Here is a 15448-nt window from a genome sequence, read left to right as displayed (position 1 = left end):
AGTAGTTTCATTTAGCCGATACGTAGTTAAAATATACTTATATTATATGGGTTACCAACATATATTGTCCATTTTATTACGATGCCTGGGATAAAATACATTATCTTTTCATATTTTTTACTCAAACCTAATTCGAGCTTCCGAACAAACGTAAACTATTGCTATTTTAGTACACGTTGTTTTTTGTTGGGAATTGTAAAACAAACAGATGTTTTTATCCTGTCTCTAACATAAAAATAGTATCAGTGCGAGCTTCACGGCGATGCCGCAGGCCGAGCTCGAGTGAAAAATTAAAAGGTATAGGCAAGGTAGGCCTTTATTTTTTAGCTTTATTTTCTCATCTACATTATTAACGAAACGGAAAATGGAAACTATTATCGCATTCCAACGGTTGATTTGGCCTAAACGGTGTTGCAGGCTTCATTTAGCAACTACAATATGAGCGCGAAGCGGAGCGTGACGCGTGTTAATTTATGCACTGTATAATGAACGCTCTGTACCTGTTAATACTCTGTGCACTAATTATATCGCATTCGGATCTGCACATTATAAATCTGCGTACGAATATTACAATTTATATTCATTGATTCGTATTAATTTTCGCTGTAAATTTAATGAAGTAGATTGCGTTATAACTAACAATACGGGTCAGTTGTGTACGCACGTACATAACAGCTTTGTATCTTGCCTGATTTGATAATTAGTTTTTGTTGACTTGATTCAGGAATCTTTCAGACAAGCTTTTATTTGACTTGCAATGTATATTTTGTCCCTATGTCTCTGTGAAATCCTACAACTATCTGCAACTCCTGATATCTACTTCAAAATTGAAGTAGATATCTTCAAACGATTGAGCTGAAATCGTTTGATCGTTTAGTTTGGGTAACAATACATTATCATGATAAATATGACCGGTGCGCCTAGAAACGTCGTGTGTTTAAAACGTGTTAATTGTAAAAAAATAATGTTTAATTACAAATTTCATCCAAAAAATAAAGACAATTATCGTTATATAAAAAACTTGTATTAGTTGATTTTATCTAGTTTACTTTAAACAAATGTTACACTATAATAAATAAGTTACACTAATATGGCTACATATTGTAAAGTCTAATATGGCTGGTTGATGGATAGAACATTTTTCAGATAAAATCCATCAATAAACGGTCCCTAAGCCGAGCCGACAAGTCGCACAACAATGCTGCCTCCGGACACAAAATGTCATAACTCCAGAATTGTTGAGAAATGTCGGGCCCGCACAATACAGAACGTCATACACCCCTCGCGTCTACATTTCAACGTTTTGGGATCAATATTTGCTGAATGGGAGTCAAGAAAGAGGAAAACCGATATTTTCCTTTGAATGCTTTGTTACAAAAGCTTGATTTTATTTGTTAAACAAATGATTACGATTCGAAGAAGACAAGTACAGATTGAGTGGATACAAGGTTAACGGATGAAAATGAATGATTGAAATAAAATTCTATTCTTTAATTATTTTTTTACAAGAATATCTAAAAATCAACAATGTTTTGATGTTTAATAGTCAAGGATTTTTCATATGAATAACGTATCGTGTTTTTATACGTTTCAGCTCAATACATTAAATACTTCAACATAAGCTACTGTTGAATAAAGGCTTAACTTTAATAGAAAGCAAACAATGAACAATTATTAAAATTTCCACTTCAACAAATGCAAACAAAATTTCAAATGCGCAAGACACTTGAGCGAAGTTTGTATAAACCATGTTATGCTTTGCCTCCTTTCTTATCATCTTTCACGCAATATTTTGATCGAAAGACTCCCAAGGGGACGATTTTTGAATGCTTTATACAAACATTGAATACGGGCTTATCTATTTTCATAATTCAATATTTATAACAACAAGTCTAAAATTGAATAAAGCAGGTCTTTATCTGTATTGTTTTAAATTTTTTATTTAACAAAAATATGTTCAAACTGAGAAATATTATTAATTAGTATTTTGAAACAAATGCATAATGTACAGATTGAAACATATTTTTTGCTGTCACACAAAGTTGGACGACATTTAATTAAGGTTGGACGACATTTAATGGTAAATTATTTTAAATATAAAGTAGGCAATGAGTAGATTTTTTATAAACAGAGTGATCAAGATGTTTATAGAAAGTTCAGCAAGAAAAGTTCATCGTCCGCCGGGAAATAGACAAGTTTAGGCAAGTTGGAATGAGCGTCCAGCGTCGTCTCGACCGCCTCCGCCTCGAACCTTTTGTTTGAATTACCTATATTATCTTATATATACATATTATCATGACTGTATCCCATGGGGGTAGACAGAGACTAGGGATTTCCACTTGCCACGATCCTGACAAATCTAACTCGATTCCTCTATACTCTTTTCATGCATGCTCTTCGATTATGGGTCAAGCAAAAATCAAAATTTAAAAAGTGAGATAAATAAAGAAAACAATAATTGACAACAAAATGGATATTAGCACTTTTTTACACATCAAAAACTTATCTTAGGTACTAAACCTACTTATATATTTTTAAAAATATAATCAATTATCAACCTACCTCATAAATTTGGGTTCTTAGTTATTATATCCGAAAATCTATGCAGAATTATATTGCGTGCGGTTTTTTGTACAATACACTGCAAGCCGCCAAAACGTCGCAGATAAATTAAGATACCTACAGTACAATCAACTGCATGTCTTACACTATCCGCTTGTAATAGCGACGAATGGCAGGTTTATATGTTGTTGACTGTACAAACAAAGAAGTATTCACTTATTATCCAGCACTCGCGCCGATTTATTCAATATTCGCCGAAGGAATTATCGCTATCTTTCCTGCAATTAGCTCATGTTTATGAGCGGAAAATGTCGACCTCCGGAGGCGCGCGTGTCCCGTACAGTCAGCGACAAAAGTTATATTACAAAAAAAAATCAGTTAAATAGCAATATTAAACATAAATGACCTAAGTAAAGAAAGATGCACAATTCCGTGCATTACCAATTTGCGATTTTGGACTTTAAAAAGTTTACTTTGACTTTACAAACTTAACTGTTTTAAAAAAATAAACAGGGAACATCATCCGTATTGAAATTAGTTATCATTTCCAATAAAAAATGTTTCGTTCTTATTAAAAAATATTTGTTAGTATTTCGAAACAATAATTGAAAATTTTCCTCAGACTGTAGGTTATTATGGTTATATGAAACAATATTCGGACGTCCAACTTCACGCTACTTTTGCTTCACTTGCGCAAATAGAGTGCACTGAAGGCAATACTCAGAATTTATACGAGTGCTCTAGACTAAACCACGTTTATTATCTTGTTTGCTTTTCTACATTTAGTTTAACTACACTATGAATTAGTTCCATATTTGCATTTAGTTATTATATTACACATGTTAATGTTATTAGTTGATAAATTTGTGTTCGTGATTTTCATTTTTTATGATAATGAAAACGATGTTAAATAAACTTAGATTTAAATGCATTAAGAATACGTAGTTCAGTATTTTTTTAAATCGTATGTCTTAAAATTTTTCATCGAATAGGTATATCCTTGTCGTTTATGTTTTAATGATTATGGTATAAAATGTTTAGTAATGAAAAGTTGCAATTTACTAAATAAAACTCAAATCTTCACATCGTGTTCAGTTGCTCCGACAAGTGTCTACACGTGTACGAGCGCAGTCGCTACAACATGTCGTAGCGTAGCTTTTCGTAGCACACTAGTTAATATTTAAACACGAAATGAAGATAACATTCAAACACTCGATTTATAAAATTGTACGTAAAGATTGCAAATATTTGCTAATTGGCCCATAAAATGCCATTGTGTTAAGCACCACGCTTGAGGTGCAGCGACCGAGTGGTGATCAGGCGACACTCGACAGCGCTCGAGTTAAGACGCTTCATTTCGCTTAGCACTTTATTCTCACACGGATAATTCTTCAAAAATATGAAATTGACATAAAAATGATGACATTTATATTGTGAGCTTTTAAATATTATAAATAGTTGAAGTAGTTTTAACTCATTCAGTGGTGGCTTTCACTCTGAAGAACAGATATTTATACGTATAAAATTATATAAAATGTTTATAAAATGTAATAATATAATTATTGTGTTTTAATTTGTCATTATTATTTGTTAATTTATTAATATATATTTGTGATACATACTAAAGACAACAAATATTATGCGACACAACGCCAAACAAAGTAACAAGTTCTGTGCTTTTCAAACCAGATCCTATTTATGTGAACCAGAAGTATCTAAAAACAACTTATATAAAAATAATATAACATTGTCCGCGTTTCACGCCGGGTTACAACGAAGCGCATTAAAATTCTTTATGTAAAGTATTCTATAGCACGTAAGGTAGAGGTTTCGAGAGCTTTTATGGGCATTAAATGTGAAATTATATTAAAATGGCGTCACATAATCTACGTCATCTACTTTAACGACGACGGTTCCGGGGCCGCGCGCTCGCTCATATTGTTTTCATACAATTTTTGAGTAGCTAATGATACTGCAACCAAAAGAAGATTGTGTCCGTGATTTTTTAATGTATTACTTCAAATTCTTGCGAATGACACCTTTACGCAAATAGCATGAGCTATAATTCTTTATGTGATTAGACTGAAGTTGTTCTACACATGATTTTGTTCAAAATATGTGCTATATTATATTTTTGTAGTACAAGACAATGCGCAGTAATTTCCTTTTGTTTATTCTCTCTCGTCTGGCAATGTAAGCACGAGAACTAAATAACATTGTTATATAAAAAGCTGACTCCTTTTAAGTCACATTTATGAATCCTAGACGTATTAGAGGGCAAAGACCACATTAAAAATGAATGGTAAAAGCAGTTTGCTTTCAGCAATCGCTCATAATTTTAAACTTTATGTAAATTAAGACCCGATTCCGACATCTGTAACAAAATCGACTGATGTTTATCTTTATTAAATAATTTAAAGGCTCAACATATTATACACTATCTCGTATGTCAGAAGCTTTAAAGTTCGCATCTTCAAAGGTAAATTAGGGACCCACGGAAGGGTCTCGTAATGAACAAGACCAGACTTATTATTAAGCTGAAGGTTAGGCGCGAACCTCTCTAACAATAATCGGGTTTGTTTACCCGGCGTCCTAACTGAGTGACGTAGCGCTGTACAAAACGTTGTGACGCTATGGTAGATTAAGGCGTCAACGTCAAGTTAACACAGCCATATCCTTTATCGCGTTTGATAATGGTTAAATATTATCGCATCGCACCGCGTCAAGCTGCCTTGTCATATTTGTAGCTTAGTTAGGACATATACATACATATTTCGTATAAAATATTCGAAATTGTGTTTTAAAGCATTTAATATTTTGTGGCAATATGTAGATGATTATTATTAATCATTAAATTTTGACACTAAAGTAGTAGCATAAAAGTCGAATCAGTGTTTCGTTACTAACTAAGTAAACGAAACGATTAATATTTTACTAGTATTAAAGTATTTTTACTTCATATGCATTATTTTTCTAATTGTCCTTAAATACTAATAGATTCCGATATATGCTACTAATTCAGAATTTCTATGAGTGAAATACCTCACTCAAACCCGATTGCGATTCTGATTAGTGTTAAGTGCTAAGTGCTATGTGTATATGTGAAATAGTGTATTGGTTAGCGTTAAGTTCATGTCCATTCAATTGCGAAAGGAAGTGGCGTTGCACTTGAAACATACTTAACACTAATCAGTGCCAGACTATGTAAGTATCTTTATCACCAAATGCAAATAAATATGTCAATTTCACCTACATTTAACACTGGTACTTACCACTGATCAAAATGCAAACCGAGCTTAATATAGAAATTTAAATAAAACAAATTAGACTCACCTATGGTCGTGAGCGCCAACGTGCACCAATAGTAACTCTGCAAATACTGTTTCACTACATCCGCAGTCTCAGTGTCATGATACACCCAATTCTTACTACCGAACCCATTGTTTTTATATATTATATGGTACAAGCACCCGTTCCAATGAAATATCACTAGTAAATAATGAATTAAACTGGTCGATCTAAACAAGTTTGGATAGTTCGTGTGTCGCTCCGTGCGGTCCATGAAAGCCCAGAAGCGATAGATTTTGACGAGGCGAAACGAGCGCAGGATGGAGTTGAATCCTATAGAGAGGTATAGAAAGTCCAGCGGTAGGAGGCAGAGGCAGTCTATGTAGAAAGTGGTGGAGTTCATGTAGTGTGCTCTGAGTTTCGCCGCGTCTGTTTGGAGCACGCCGTCCTCGAGGTAGCCTGTTCTGAAGTGGAAGAGGATGTCGGCCAGGTAGAGGAAATCCGAGAAGTAATCTAGGCAGAACCATACTATTAACGTCTCGCCTGTAACAATAGAGAACAATAATAAGCTATTTAGTTTAACTATTTTTTATTATGTGAAATGTTAAGAAATACTCATATATAACATTACAAGACGTCGAAGTTTCATATAGTCTAATAGTAAGGAATTAGATTGGCGGTTGACGACCATCGTCATCAAACGATCAGAATTATGGAAATAATTATATAATTCAACAAAACAGTACATTAAATATTTAAATAGTCTGTCAAACTGTAAAACAGTTTGTCGGCGGGTATTGTTTACTTGTATGTACTGATCAGTAACTGTAAGTAGAAACAACAAAGGTAAACAACAAATAATTTAACTCAAAAGTTATCTTATGCTAACGGATGTTAGTCTATACGTGTTACGTGTTAGCACGTGGATACGTGTTTAAAATTTATAGATGGAAGTCCTAAGGGCGATACAATTATATTTCATGACACCCCTTTCATGTCATAAAGGGTCCAGCTATTTATAAACGTTCGCTAAAATTAACTTGCAGAGAAAACCCCGACGTCCCTGGTGATAGTACCTACTTTAAGGGACGCGTTTGGGCGATCACCCAGGGTGCTGGAATTGAAGTGGCGCCGAGATTTAACGAATATGCTTTTTTTAAGATCACACAACGTACTGCTGTTCTAGAATTACTAATGGGCAGGATACAACTATACACTGCTGGAAAGTAACTTAGAAATTTTTATTATTTTAGACCAAGTGATCCGAATATCTAAGTGGTTAAAACATATTGGATCAAAGGATGACCCCCAGTTAGCGTGAGGGGCACCACAAAAAATTCGCCCAGGGCGCGTGTGCAATGATTCGATCTAAACATTAGTTTCCCGTTCGGTATTTCGTGATACCCTTCGTGCCAAAAGGGATCTTTCTATTTGTGACTTTTAGATAAAATTAAAACGAATTGACAGATTATTATAGATTTAGCTTCTATATTTAGCGAATAGTCGTCTTTATTTAGCGAATGAGTACTTAGAAATAAAACTGAACTAGCTACTAAGCAGCTTATAAGCTATAAATAGCTTCAAATCCTAATAATATTATAAATACGAAAGTTTGTGAGGACATATATGTTTAGATATGTTTGTTACTCTTTCACACAGAATCGGAACGGATTATTAATAAATTTGGTACATGGGTAGAATGTAACCTGGAATAATACATAGAATACTTTTCATCGCGAATTTCCTAGCTGGTAACATATATAAGGCTAAATTCTCATATAATCTTAGTTGCTTTAATAAGTGAATATTGTGACAAACAACTGTGTACTTAACCATCTACAGAATTGTAACTTTTTTATCTCTTTTTCATACTTTAATTGGCCATTACTTTCTGATACAAGGGTAATTGCCTTGTTAAGGAAAATAGACTCATTATGTCAATCTACAAAAAATGCTTAATTAAATATTTTCGTGTAACGCAAACTTTTTGAGTTTTTAGCACCTAAGAATAATTCTCGACGAAACAAAAATTTGTAAGTCAATTTATTCAGAAATTAGACCTTCACAAGCATTTTTCCCTGTATTTTTATATTATTTAGTAATTTCTCAAACTCCTAGCATTTACGATCGGAACGATCGTTACTGAGAAAAAATGCCAAAAAAAACTCGTTTAAACAGTTTTGGTCCCTATAATGCCAGATTGTAATGGTATGACAAAGTAAATGGTCAAAAGTATACAAGAAAACATCTTAAGATTATGATCGAGTGCTGACAGAACGCTGCTTTGTCGAAAGGAAGGTAAGGAGTCCTGAATAAGACTACTTATTGTCAAAGTCATCGAGCAATGAGAGTCGCCTATCTTGAAACAATGGGAACTTAAGGCAAACAGCAAAATATGCCTTTTCGACTTCGCAACCTTTACACTAATCAATTGGTATGAATACACTCAATTTTAAAAGGGTTTTTTAAGAAGAAACTTTCGGATTTATGTCAGTTCGTCACATGTCATTTTCCAAACATTGAGAGTGCTTGATCTACTCCATACATTATCTTGGCGACAAATTAATGGTCCGACCATAGCTACATAAAAATAGTCGACCATAATGGTCGATTATTTTTATGTAGCTATGAGATCTCACTGCCGGTTAAACGCCTCCCCTTTTTGTTTCCAACCACTTTTATTCCTCGCCAGTTGTAGCCATCCCTTGTCGAAGACAGACAGTTCTTTAGACCAGCAGAAATAGATTATTTAACGCTTCCGCTAATTTAATGCGTTACAAAACAAAGAACAGTTGTCTCAGCTGCTTCGAATATGTTTTGATAAGTGGACAAAATATGCTGTAGTTTGTTATGTAAGCGTCGCATTTGAAATCAATAAGTATTAATTGTAACAATAACCTAAAGTGTAAATTATGTATATCTCATTCCTCAAAGAGAAAGATCGTGGTCATTATGTGGAATATAACACATCAACGAAATATAAAAGTAAATATGTCAAAAATTATAAAAGGGAAAGGGCTACAAACTGGAGTTCACATAGCAATCTTTCACCGTTTCTTGTTTATCTATATATGTATATGTTATAAAATATAGTACCGTTGAGTTAGTAACCCATACAAGTCTCGAAGTTCCTTTTGGGGCCAACTAAGTTTTTGTGATTTGTCCATATATATTTATTTTTATTTATTTCTGAATCCCAATACCACCAACTAGCACGCTGTTCGGCAAAACATAGCTTTCGAGATTTGCAACTCTTGACTTTTTCCCTCCGTAACGGATAAAGACGTGATGAGTATAAAAAAGTAAAGTTAAAAAAGATATTTAATACATTCTTGAAACTCCGAGCAAGTCAATCAGAACATTTTCTTGTAAAAAGCTATTTAGGTAAGCAATTTAATTCCCAGCAGGCAAGTTTGTTGAAACTATGCGGAGCCGCGACAATCTGGATCGCTCGTACTAATCTTACTTGTGTCATTTTAAATTAAAACGTGCCATAAGAATCTTACTTTTAAAATTAATCAAATGCCACTTTAGTGTACTACCCCATTTGCCTAATTTTAGTAGGTAAGTAACATTATATATTTTATTATATCATACTGATATTATAAAGAGAAGAGATGATTGAAATACGTCGAACTAAGCTGACTATTTATATATCAATTTAATACACTTACGTAGTCAATAATGATATATGAAAAACGTTGGAAAATGAAATGTTCAACAGATTTGACCTTAGATTAAAATTTCAATAAAAGTAGATAGCACTTGCTCTCAAATTCCATTAGTGCAGATGTGTTCAGTTTATTTGCTGAAACGTTCTGTGTCAAAGCTTCAAAAGCAGCGCTAGATCTTCACAGTACCTATTGACTGAGAAAGCCAGGTGACATTGCATTGATGCAAGACACCGCAAAGGAAAATAATGTGGCTCCCACCCTATAATAAGTACAGAGTCACATTTAGTGTCACTTCTAACACATAATGGAAAATCGAAGGCCATGTTTAGTTATATGATGGCGTTGAGGTTTAATAGTGACTAGGTGCTAGCCTATCGCCTATGAGAATATTTATATCTATTGTATCTTCATATATATTTAATATTTAATTATATTCTACATCGCAATGGTACTTCGCCAAAGTATAAAAATTGGAGGACAATTTGTATTTAATTCCAAATGTATTACCGAATTCACGATAACGCAACCGACAGAAGTCAAAACACCATTTCGACTACGATATGACAAAATATTCGTCACATTTTTCATGTAAAGCAAAAGTTTAAGGTACTTACTGGAAAAGCACGCTTTACTTCTTGCAAATATGTGCGCCGGGAAAGGCACTCGACATTCAAGTACTTATTCGTATTTCCTAAATGCTTTGGCGGTGTGTAGATATTTCAAATTGCTTTCTTGAGAATTGTTATTCTAATCTCTTAATTCTATTTAAATGTATTTTAGTATAAGGGGCGTAAGATATTCTGTCTTTTTTCATACCCAAACTTCTATACTGATATTATCATCTATCAAGGCTAAAATTAAAAAAACAAAATTTCATAACAATCCGTCCAGTATATTTTGCGTGAAAGAGTAACAAACATAACATTTCGCGTTTATAATATTAGTAGGATATTAATAGGATTCGTAGGACAAAATATTTATTTACGTCAAAATTATGAATAACAAGCCAGAATTAAGGTAATTCAATTGTTATTTGTGTTCGATCAATATTAAAAATGCGACACGACACAACCTTCGCTCTGAAATCGCATAAAATTCAAAAACAACTCACCATTAATTTCTGAAAAGGCGAACCTATAAACGATAACCCAAAGGTTATAAAGGAAGGCTAGGGAGACGACCATGGACCAGTAGTAGCAAAGGCGACCGGCGGGGTCGAAGACAAAGGACCAGTGTGGCCCGGAGCGCAGCCGGCCGCTCGCGTACGTCGATCGACGGCGGAGGGCTCGACTGCCACTGCGAACAAAAAAATAAATAAGTTACTTCCGATGCCATTGAGCGTTGGAGCCCAGGGTCCATTTCTTACGTTTTTTTGGCACGTACACAGCGAATTTCTGTGCACCATTTTTTCTGCACGGTTGTATATAATTATAACGAATGCGTATATATATGCGCGTGTATGCTTGCGTTATAAATCGTAAAATTTTGATGTGCATGTGCATGTGCTGGATACGCGTTCGGTGTGCACTACTCTTTCTCCTCCACTTTGAACAATTTTCGGCATTCTTACTAATCATACTTCGACAATGTAAATAAAGTCCAATAATGTATGATTTGAACTTGAGTATTTATTTTAATATTCTTCATTGATTTAGTAGTCTCGGAGACAGCAAAGCGAACAATATATGCGTTTGTTTCATCGTTTTATTTACAACTAAGATTTTACATGTGACATTTATTTCATACAGAATATTATTTTAATGTGACACCCAAACAATAATTTTGGACCACTGTGAAACAGGAATGTTTGAACGCAACGTATAAGGTACATTAGAGTGCTTTACCGGGAGTTGCCTTTGTTAATAGTTTGCAACTCTTGAGGCAGCTAACTGACAACTTTAATATGGAACGTGTTACGAATTACTTAACGTGTAACTTAATGCTTAGTAAAACCACATTACGTAGGAAGTGGCGGTTGTTTGAGTAAGCTTGTGTTTCCGCCTTAGAATAATAGGACCACTTCATATCCTCCGGTGTTGTACGACAAAGGGACACGTAGCCTTGGAAGCAGTTAGACAATAACATTCCTAAGGAGAGTTGACGTTAGGCAGATGGCCAGTTGTAAAATCACAGCTATAACTGCAAGATTTTGTGGCCTCACAACCACTGATACAATTGGAAGCACGCGAAGTTGAAACAGAGAGGAAGTAGTTATAATATTAAAAATAATAAATATATCAGGACAAGCTAGCCCCAAAGTAAGTTCTAGACTTGTGTTATGGGATACTAACTCAACGAATATAGATAAATATTCAAGACCCGGGTCAATCAGGAAAAGATCATTTTCTATCATGACTCAACCGGGGATCAAACCCATCAAACTCTCAGTTCAGAGGCGAGAACTTTACCACTGAAACACCGAGGTCGTCGTTTATTGTTTATACAATTATTGCTTTGTATTAGTTATTGCTTATTTTGCTATTAGTTATTTGAAATTGTTTGATTGATTGTTTATTTGAGAATTGAAAAGAAATTGTACGTAGTTAATCTTTGAGGTAGGATATATGTATTATCCGGCGTCCTAGGTTAGCGCCTGAACGCTGCACGACGCGACGCTCTATGTGTATGAGTGGTTATGGTGACAACATAGATAAGAAATCTTTCTTTCGTGTATGTTATTGCTAATACTAGAGTCAGATTTTATTCAAGACGCCTAAAGGCATCTGACATGACCCTTACGACTACCTATTTATTTTCAAATACATATTAATAGTGACAAGTAGTCGTACAATAGTAAACTAAAAAGTCAACCAGTGTGCAGATTTCCTCACGATGTTTTCATTCACTGGAACCAAGTGGTGGTCTATGAAAGTGTATGCGGCACGTGTAGGATTTTGGTTCACAGTGTGGTCAGTTTACAAGTAAAAAATAAATACATCTATACATTTCGTTGCGCAGCGTTGTCGCTCATCTAGGACATTAGGAGGTCACTATATGGAGTTGATAATAATTTAATACTAGTAGGTTCACCACCTGAGGGTTAGTTCCGTAGATATCGTATGTGGTTCTTTGTTTATCGCATAGTGTAGCAATGTATACATGTTTAGGATTTTTTTATTTTACGTTTTCGCCGTGTTCGATTTTTTAAAATGAAACATTTGCTTTTGTAATTTGTGTTCAATATTACATCTTCAGAAAGTGTAACGCGTAAAAAAATTAAAGTTAAATCAGTTAATAAAGAATACTCATCCAAATTAACAGAAAATAATAAAACTAAATTAAAATTTTAAGGTAACCCGCTCCGAAGTCGCTGGCATAATTTTATCTGTTAGAAAACTGACGATTTCCAATCGGCTGAACAAAACATAACTAAGAACACTCTCGATTAAATTCTCTTTGAAATAAAAAAAACTACATCAAAATCCGTTTGGGCGTTTGGCTGCTACGATGCCACGGACAGGCATACAGATACACAGACACATTAAACTTATAATTCTCTTCTGTCGACAGGGGTTAAAAAAACAATTAACAAGAAATCAACTCCATCAAATCCAGCAAGCTTGCTCATAGAAACATACCAGAATTAGGTGTCTTAATTTGGCCGCATCGGTTGCGGGTGATATATTTATTTAATTATGTACACACGGGGGTTTCCATTTCGACAGCTGGCAACACAGCTTATTAACATGTTTATTAGAGCGGGCAACAATTTTGCCATTTCACTGTTTCATTTGGCTGCAGAATATCTATTGGCCTTTTTTGCTGTTGCCATGGCGCTCAGATAATGTTGTAGCAAATTATTTTGTTCTGTTGTCGACCATTTTTCTTCTGTAATTACACACTCTTATGAAATCGTTATTTTTTTTGTGTTGCCACCTCAAAAGTAAAAAGGTTCTTAGATTACTTTGTTGTGAGTCTGACTCTTTTTTGGTAATAGAAATATAAATAAAAACATATTCAAGTAGCTAACTAAGTAGACAAATATTTTCAAATTAAGTCTTCGCTCTATAAGATCGCTTATATTAAGGTCTTAAAGAAAAAGGTTAAGGAACAATATTATCTCTCCATTTGATCCTAATATTTATATGTATATTATGCGTTATGTAAAATGTTTAAGTTTATCACTATCATATTTATCTCTTTTTCTTGTACACACCAAGGCCTAATATTTTTTTTCAATTTTCTTTCGCGGGTCTACTGAAGGAAATTTCTATATAATTAAATAGTACCTTTGTTAGGTACAAAGGTACTATTTATTTCTATAGAAGTTTCCTATTTGTAAGTTTTATTTACACTCTTATCTTGTGTACATAAGTAAAATAAATTAATGAATTAAGTAATGTAATTTTTTTACGAGCCATAATTTTCTTTATAATATATTTAATGTGAAACATTATAGATAGTCTTAAAAAATTGTGCGCAAATGCAGTTGTAGTTATATAATCATTATGATAACAAAAATAAATCTTTTTTGCAACAGCATAGTGTTAACTCTCTTGGGCTATAAAGGATTGAAGGATTTCTATCCCTCATACGACATTCTGGAACCACACGCCAAACTTGAGACCACCGTACTCGAGAACGATCATTACAGTATAAGAGCATATTCGGTGTCTTTACTCCAGTCTCATGAATGTTCCAGCCGCAATAATATCCCCATTAATGAGGCGATGCCATGAATGCACGCTAATTACAAAGTCAAACACAAAGCCTCCGAGCACAATGAGTGAGAGAGCAATCATCTCGCATCGCTACAGATTAATAAGGACTATGATTAAATGTTATTGTTAATTTCTGAAACATTTAATTTTAATTAGGTACATAGGTTCAAAGACGTAGATAATTTTATATTTTTTGAAAAATAGCATCGATACGTTTAGCCTGTGTTCAAATTTCAAAAATGTTTATTTTTCATGTTTATATTAAAATAATTTTACTTCTTTCTTTTCGAGTGTGCTAATAGGGAAGATTTACTCGTATTTATCCCGTCAGAGTGCAGCACTTTGTGGACTGGTAAACAAAAGCTTTGCCGCCTTTTACTAAGTTGATTAAAACGTTTATTTTAAAGTACTTTATCAATCCTTTTATCATGTAAGCATTCGCTTGTGAAAATATAATGTGATATCAATAGTGTTCAATAATTAATATTATAATAAAGGTATTGTGTTTTACAATGGACTTGAATCATTTAGCACTTTGTGTTTTGAAGCCTATTCAATAATCCACTAAATCCTTCTTTTTTTCTTTTAGGTAGGTAAGGTAAGGTATTTTAGTTGTAAATCTTCAACAATATTGAATATTGGCGCTTTTTGCCTTCATTGGCAATGTTTGTTTACCCTAGTTGTACCAGTAGCGCCATCTGCGCCGAACTTGCGTAATATTCCCTATTGTTTATGTATGTTGATTTTATGTAAATCGCCCTAAAGGCATTTGGCATGACTTATACGATGACGTACCGATTAAAAAAGTTTATTCGGTCGCACCCGCTTGTATGTTTAAAAAATATTTCGGGTCATCAAAACAAGGTTTCCATGACTAAAATTACGCGTGCGAAAGACAGACAAAATCTACTACTAGCACAAAGTAATCCCGAATAAAGTTGCAATTTCATGTAAAAGTTCGAAGCTGCAGATTTTCTAAGTTATCGCTAACTTTTATTTTCAATTAGCTAAGTCGCCCACGAAGCCACGTCCATAAGAGGAAAGGCTATTACAAATATTTATTTTTAACTCGTAACTTTCTAAATGACCTACTTTTCAAGTTCACTTTACCTTTTTACAGTACTTTTCTTTTCATTAACAGTTTCGAGATTGGAGACCATTTTTTTAATTTCTTATATAATACCCACAGCTGCTTAATTTTTTACCTTAAAATGGCTCGTGCGTCTGAACCATGAGTTGGAATTTAGTACTTTTTTATTTTTA

General features: G+C 33.8%; 1 protein-coding gene across 12 annotated transcripts in view; it reads right to left on the bottom strand.

Annotated features, from left to right (window-relative positions):
* Positions 1-15448, bottom strand: part of LOC128670120 (uncharacterized protein) — a 96114-nt gene that overhangs the window by 23823 nt on the left and 56843 nt on the right. For all 12 annotated transcript variants that reach the window (XM_053745526.2, XM_053745521.2, XM_053745519.2 and 9 more), the window contains 2 exons: positions 10636-10820; positions 5896-6393 (listed from right to left, as the gene is read on the bottom strand). In XM_053745526.2, the coding sequence (XP_053601501.1) occupies positions 5896-6393; positions 10636-10820 (683 nt within the window). The remainder of the gene's footprint in view (positions 1-5895; positions 6394-10635; positions 10821-15448) is intronic.

This window comes from Plodia interpunctella, chromosome 5 (assembly GCF_027563975.2).
Source record: "Plodia interpunctella isolate USDA-ARS_2022_Savannah chromosome 5, ilPloInte3.2, whole genome shotgun sequence".
Classification (NCBI taxonomy): Eukaryota; Metazoa; Arthropoda; class Insecta; order Lepidoptera; family Pyralidae; genus Plodia; species Plodia interpunctella.
Note: the sequence above shows the minus strand (reverse complement) of the source record. Positions and strands in the feature narration are given on the sequence as shown.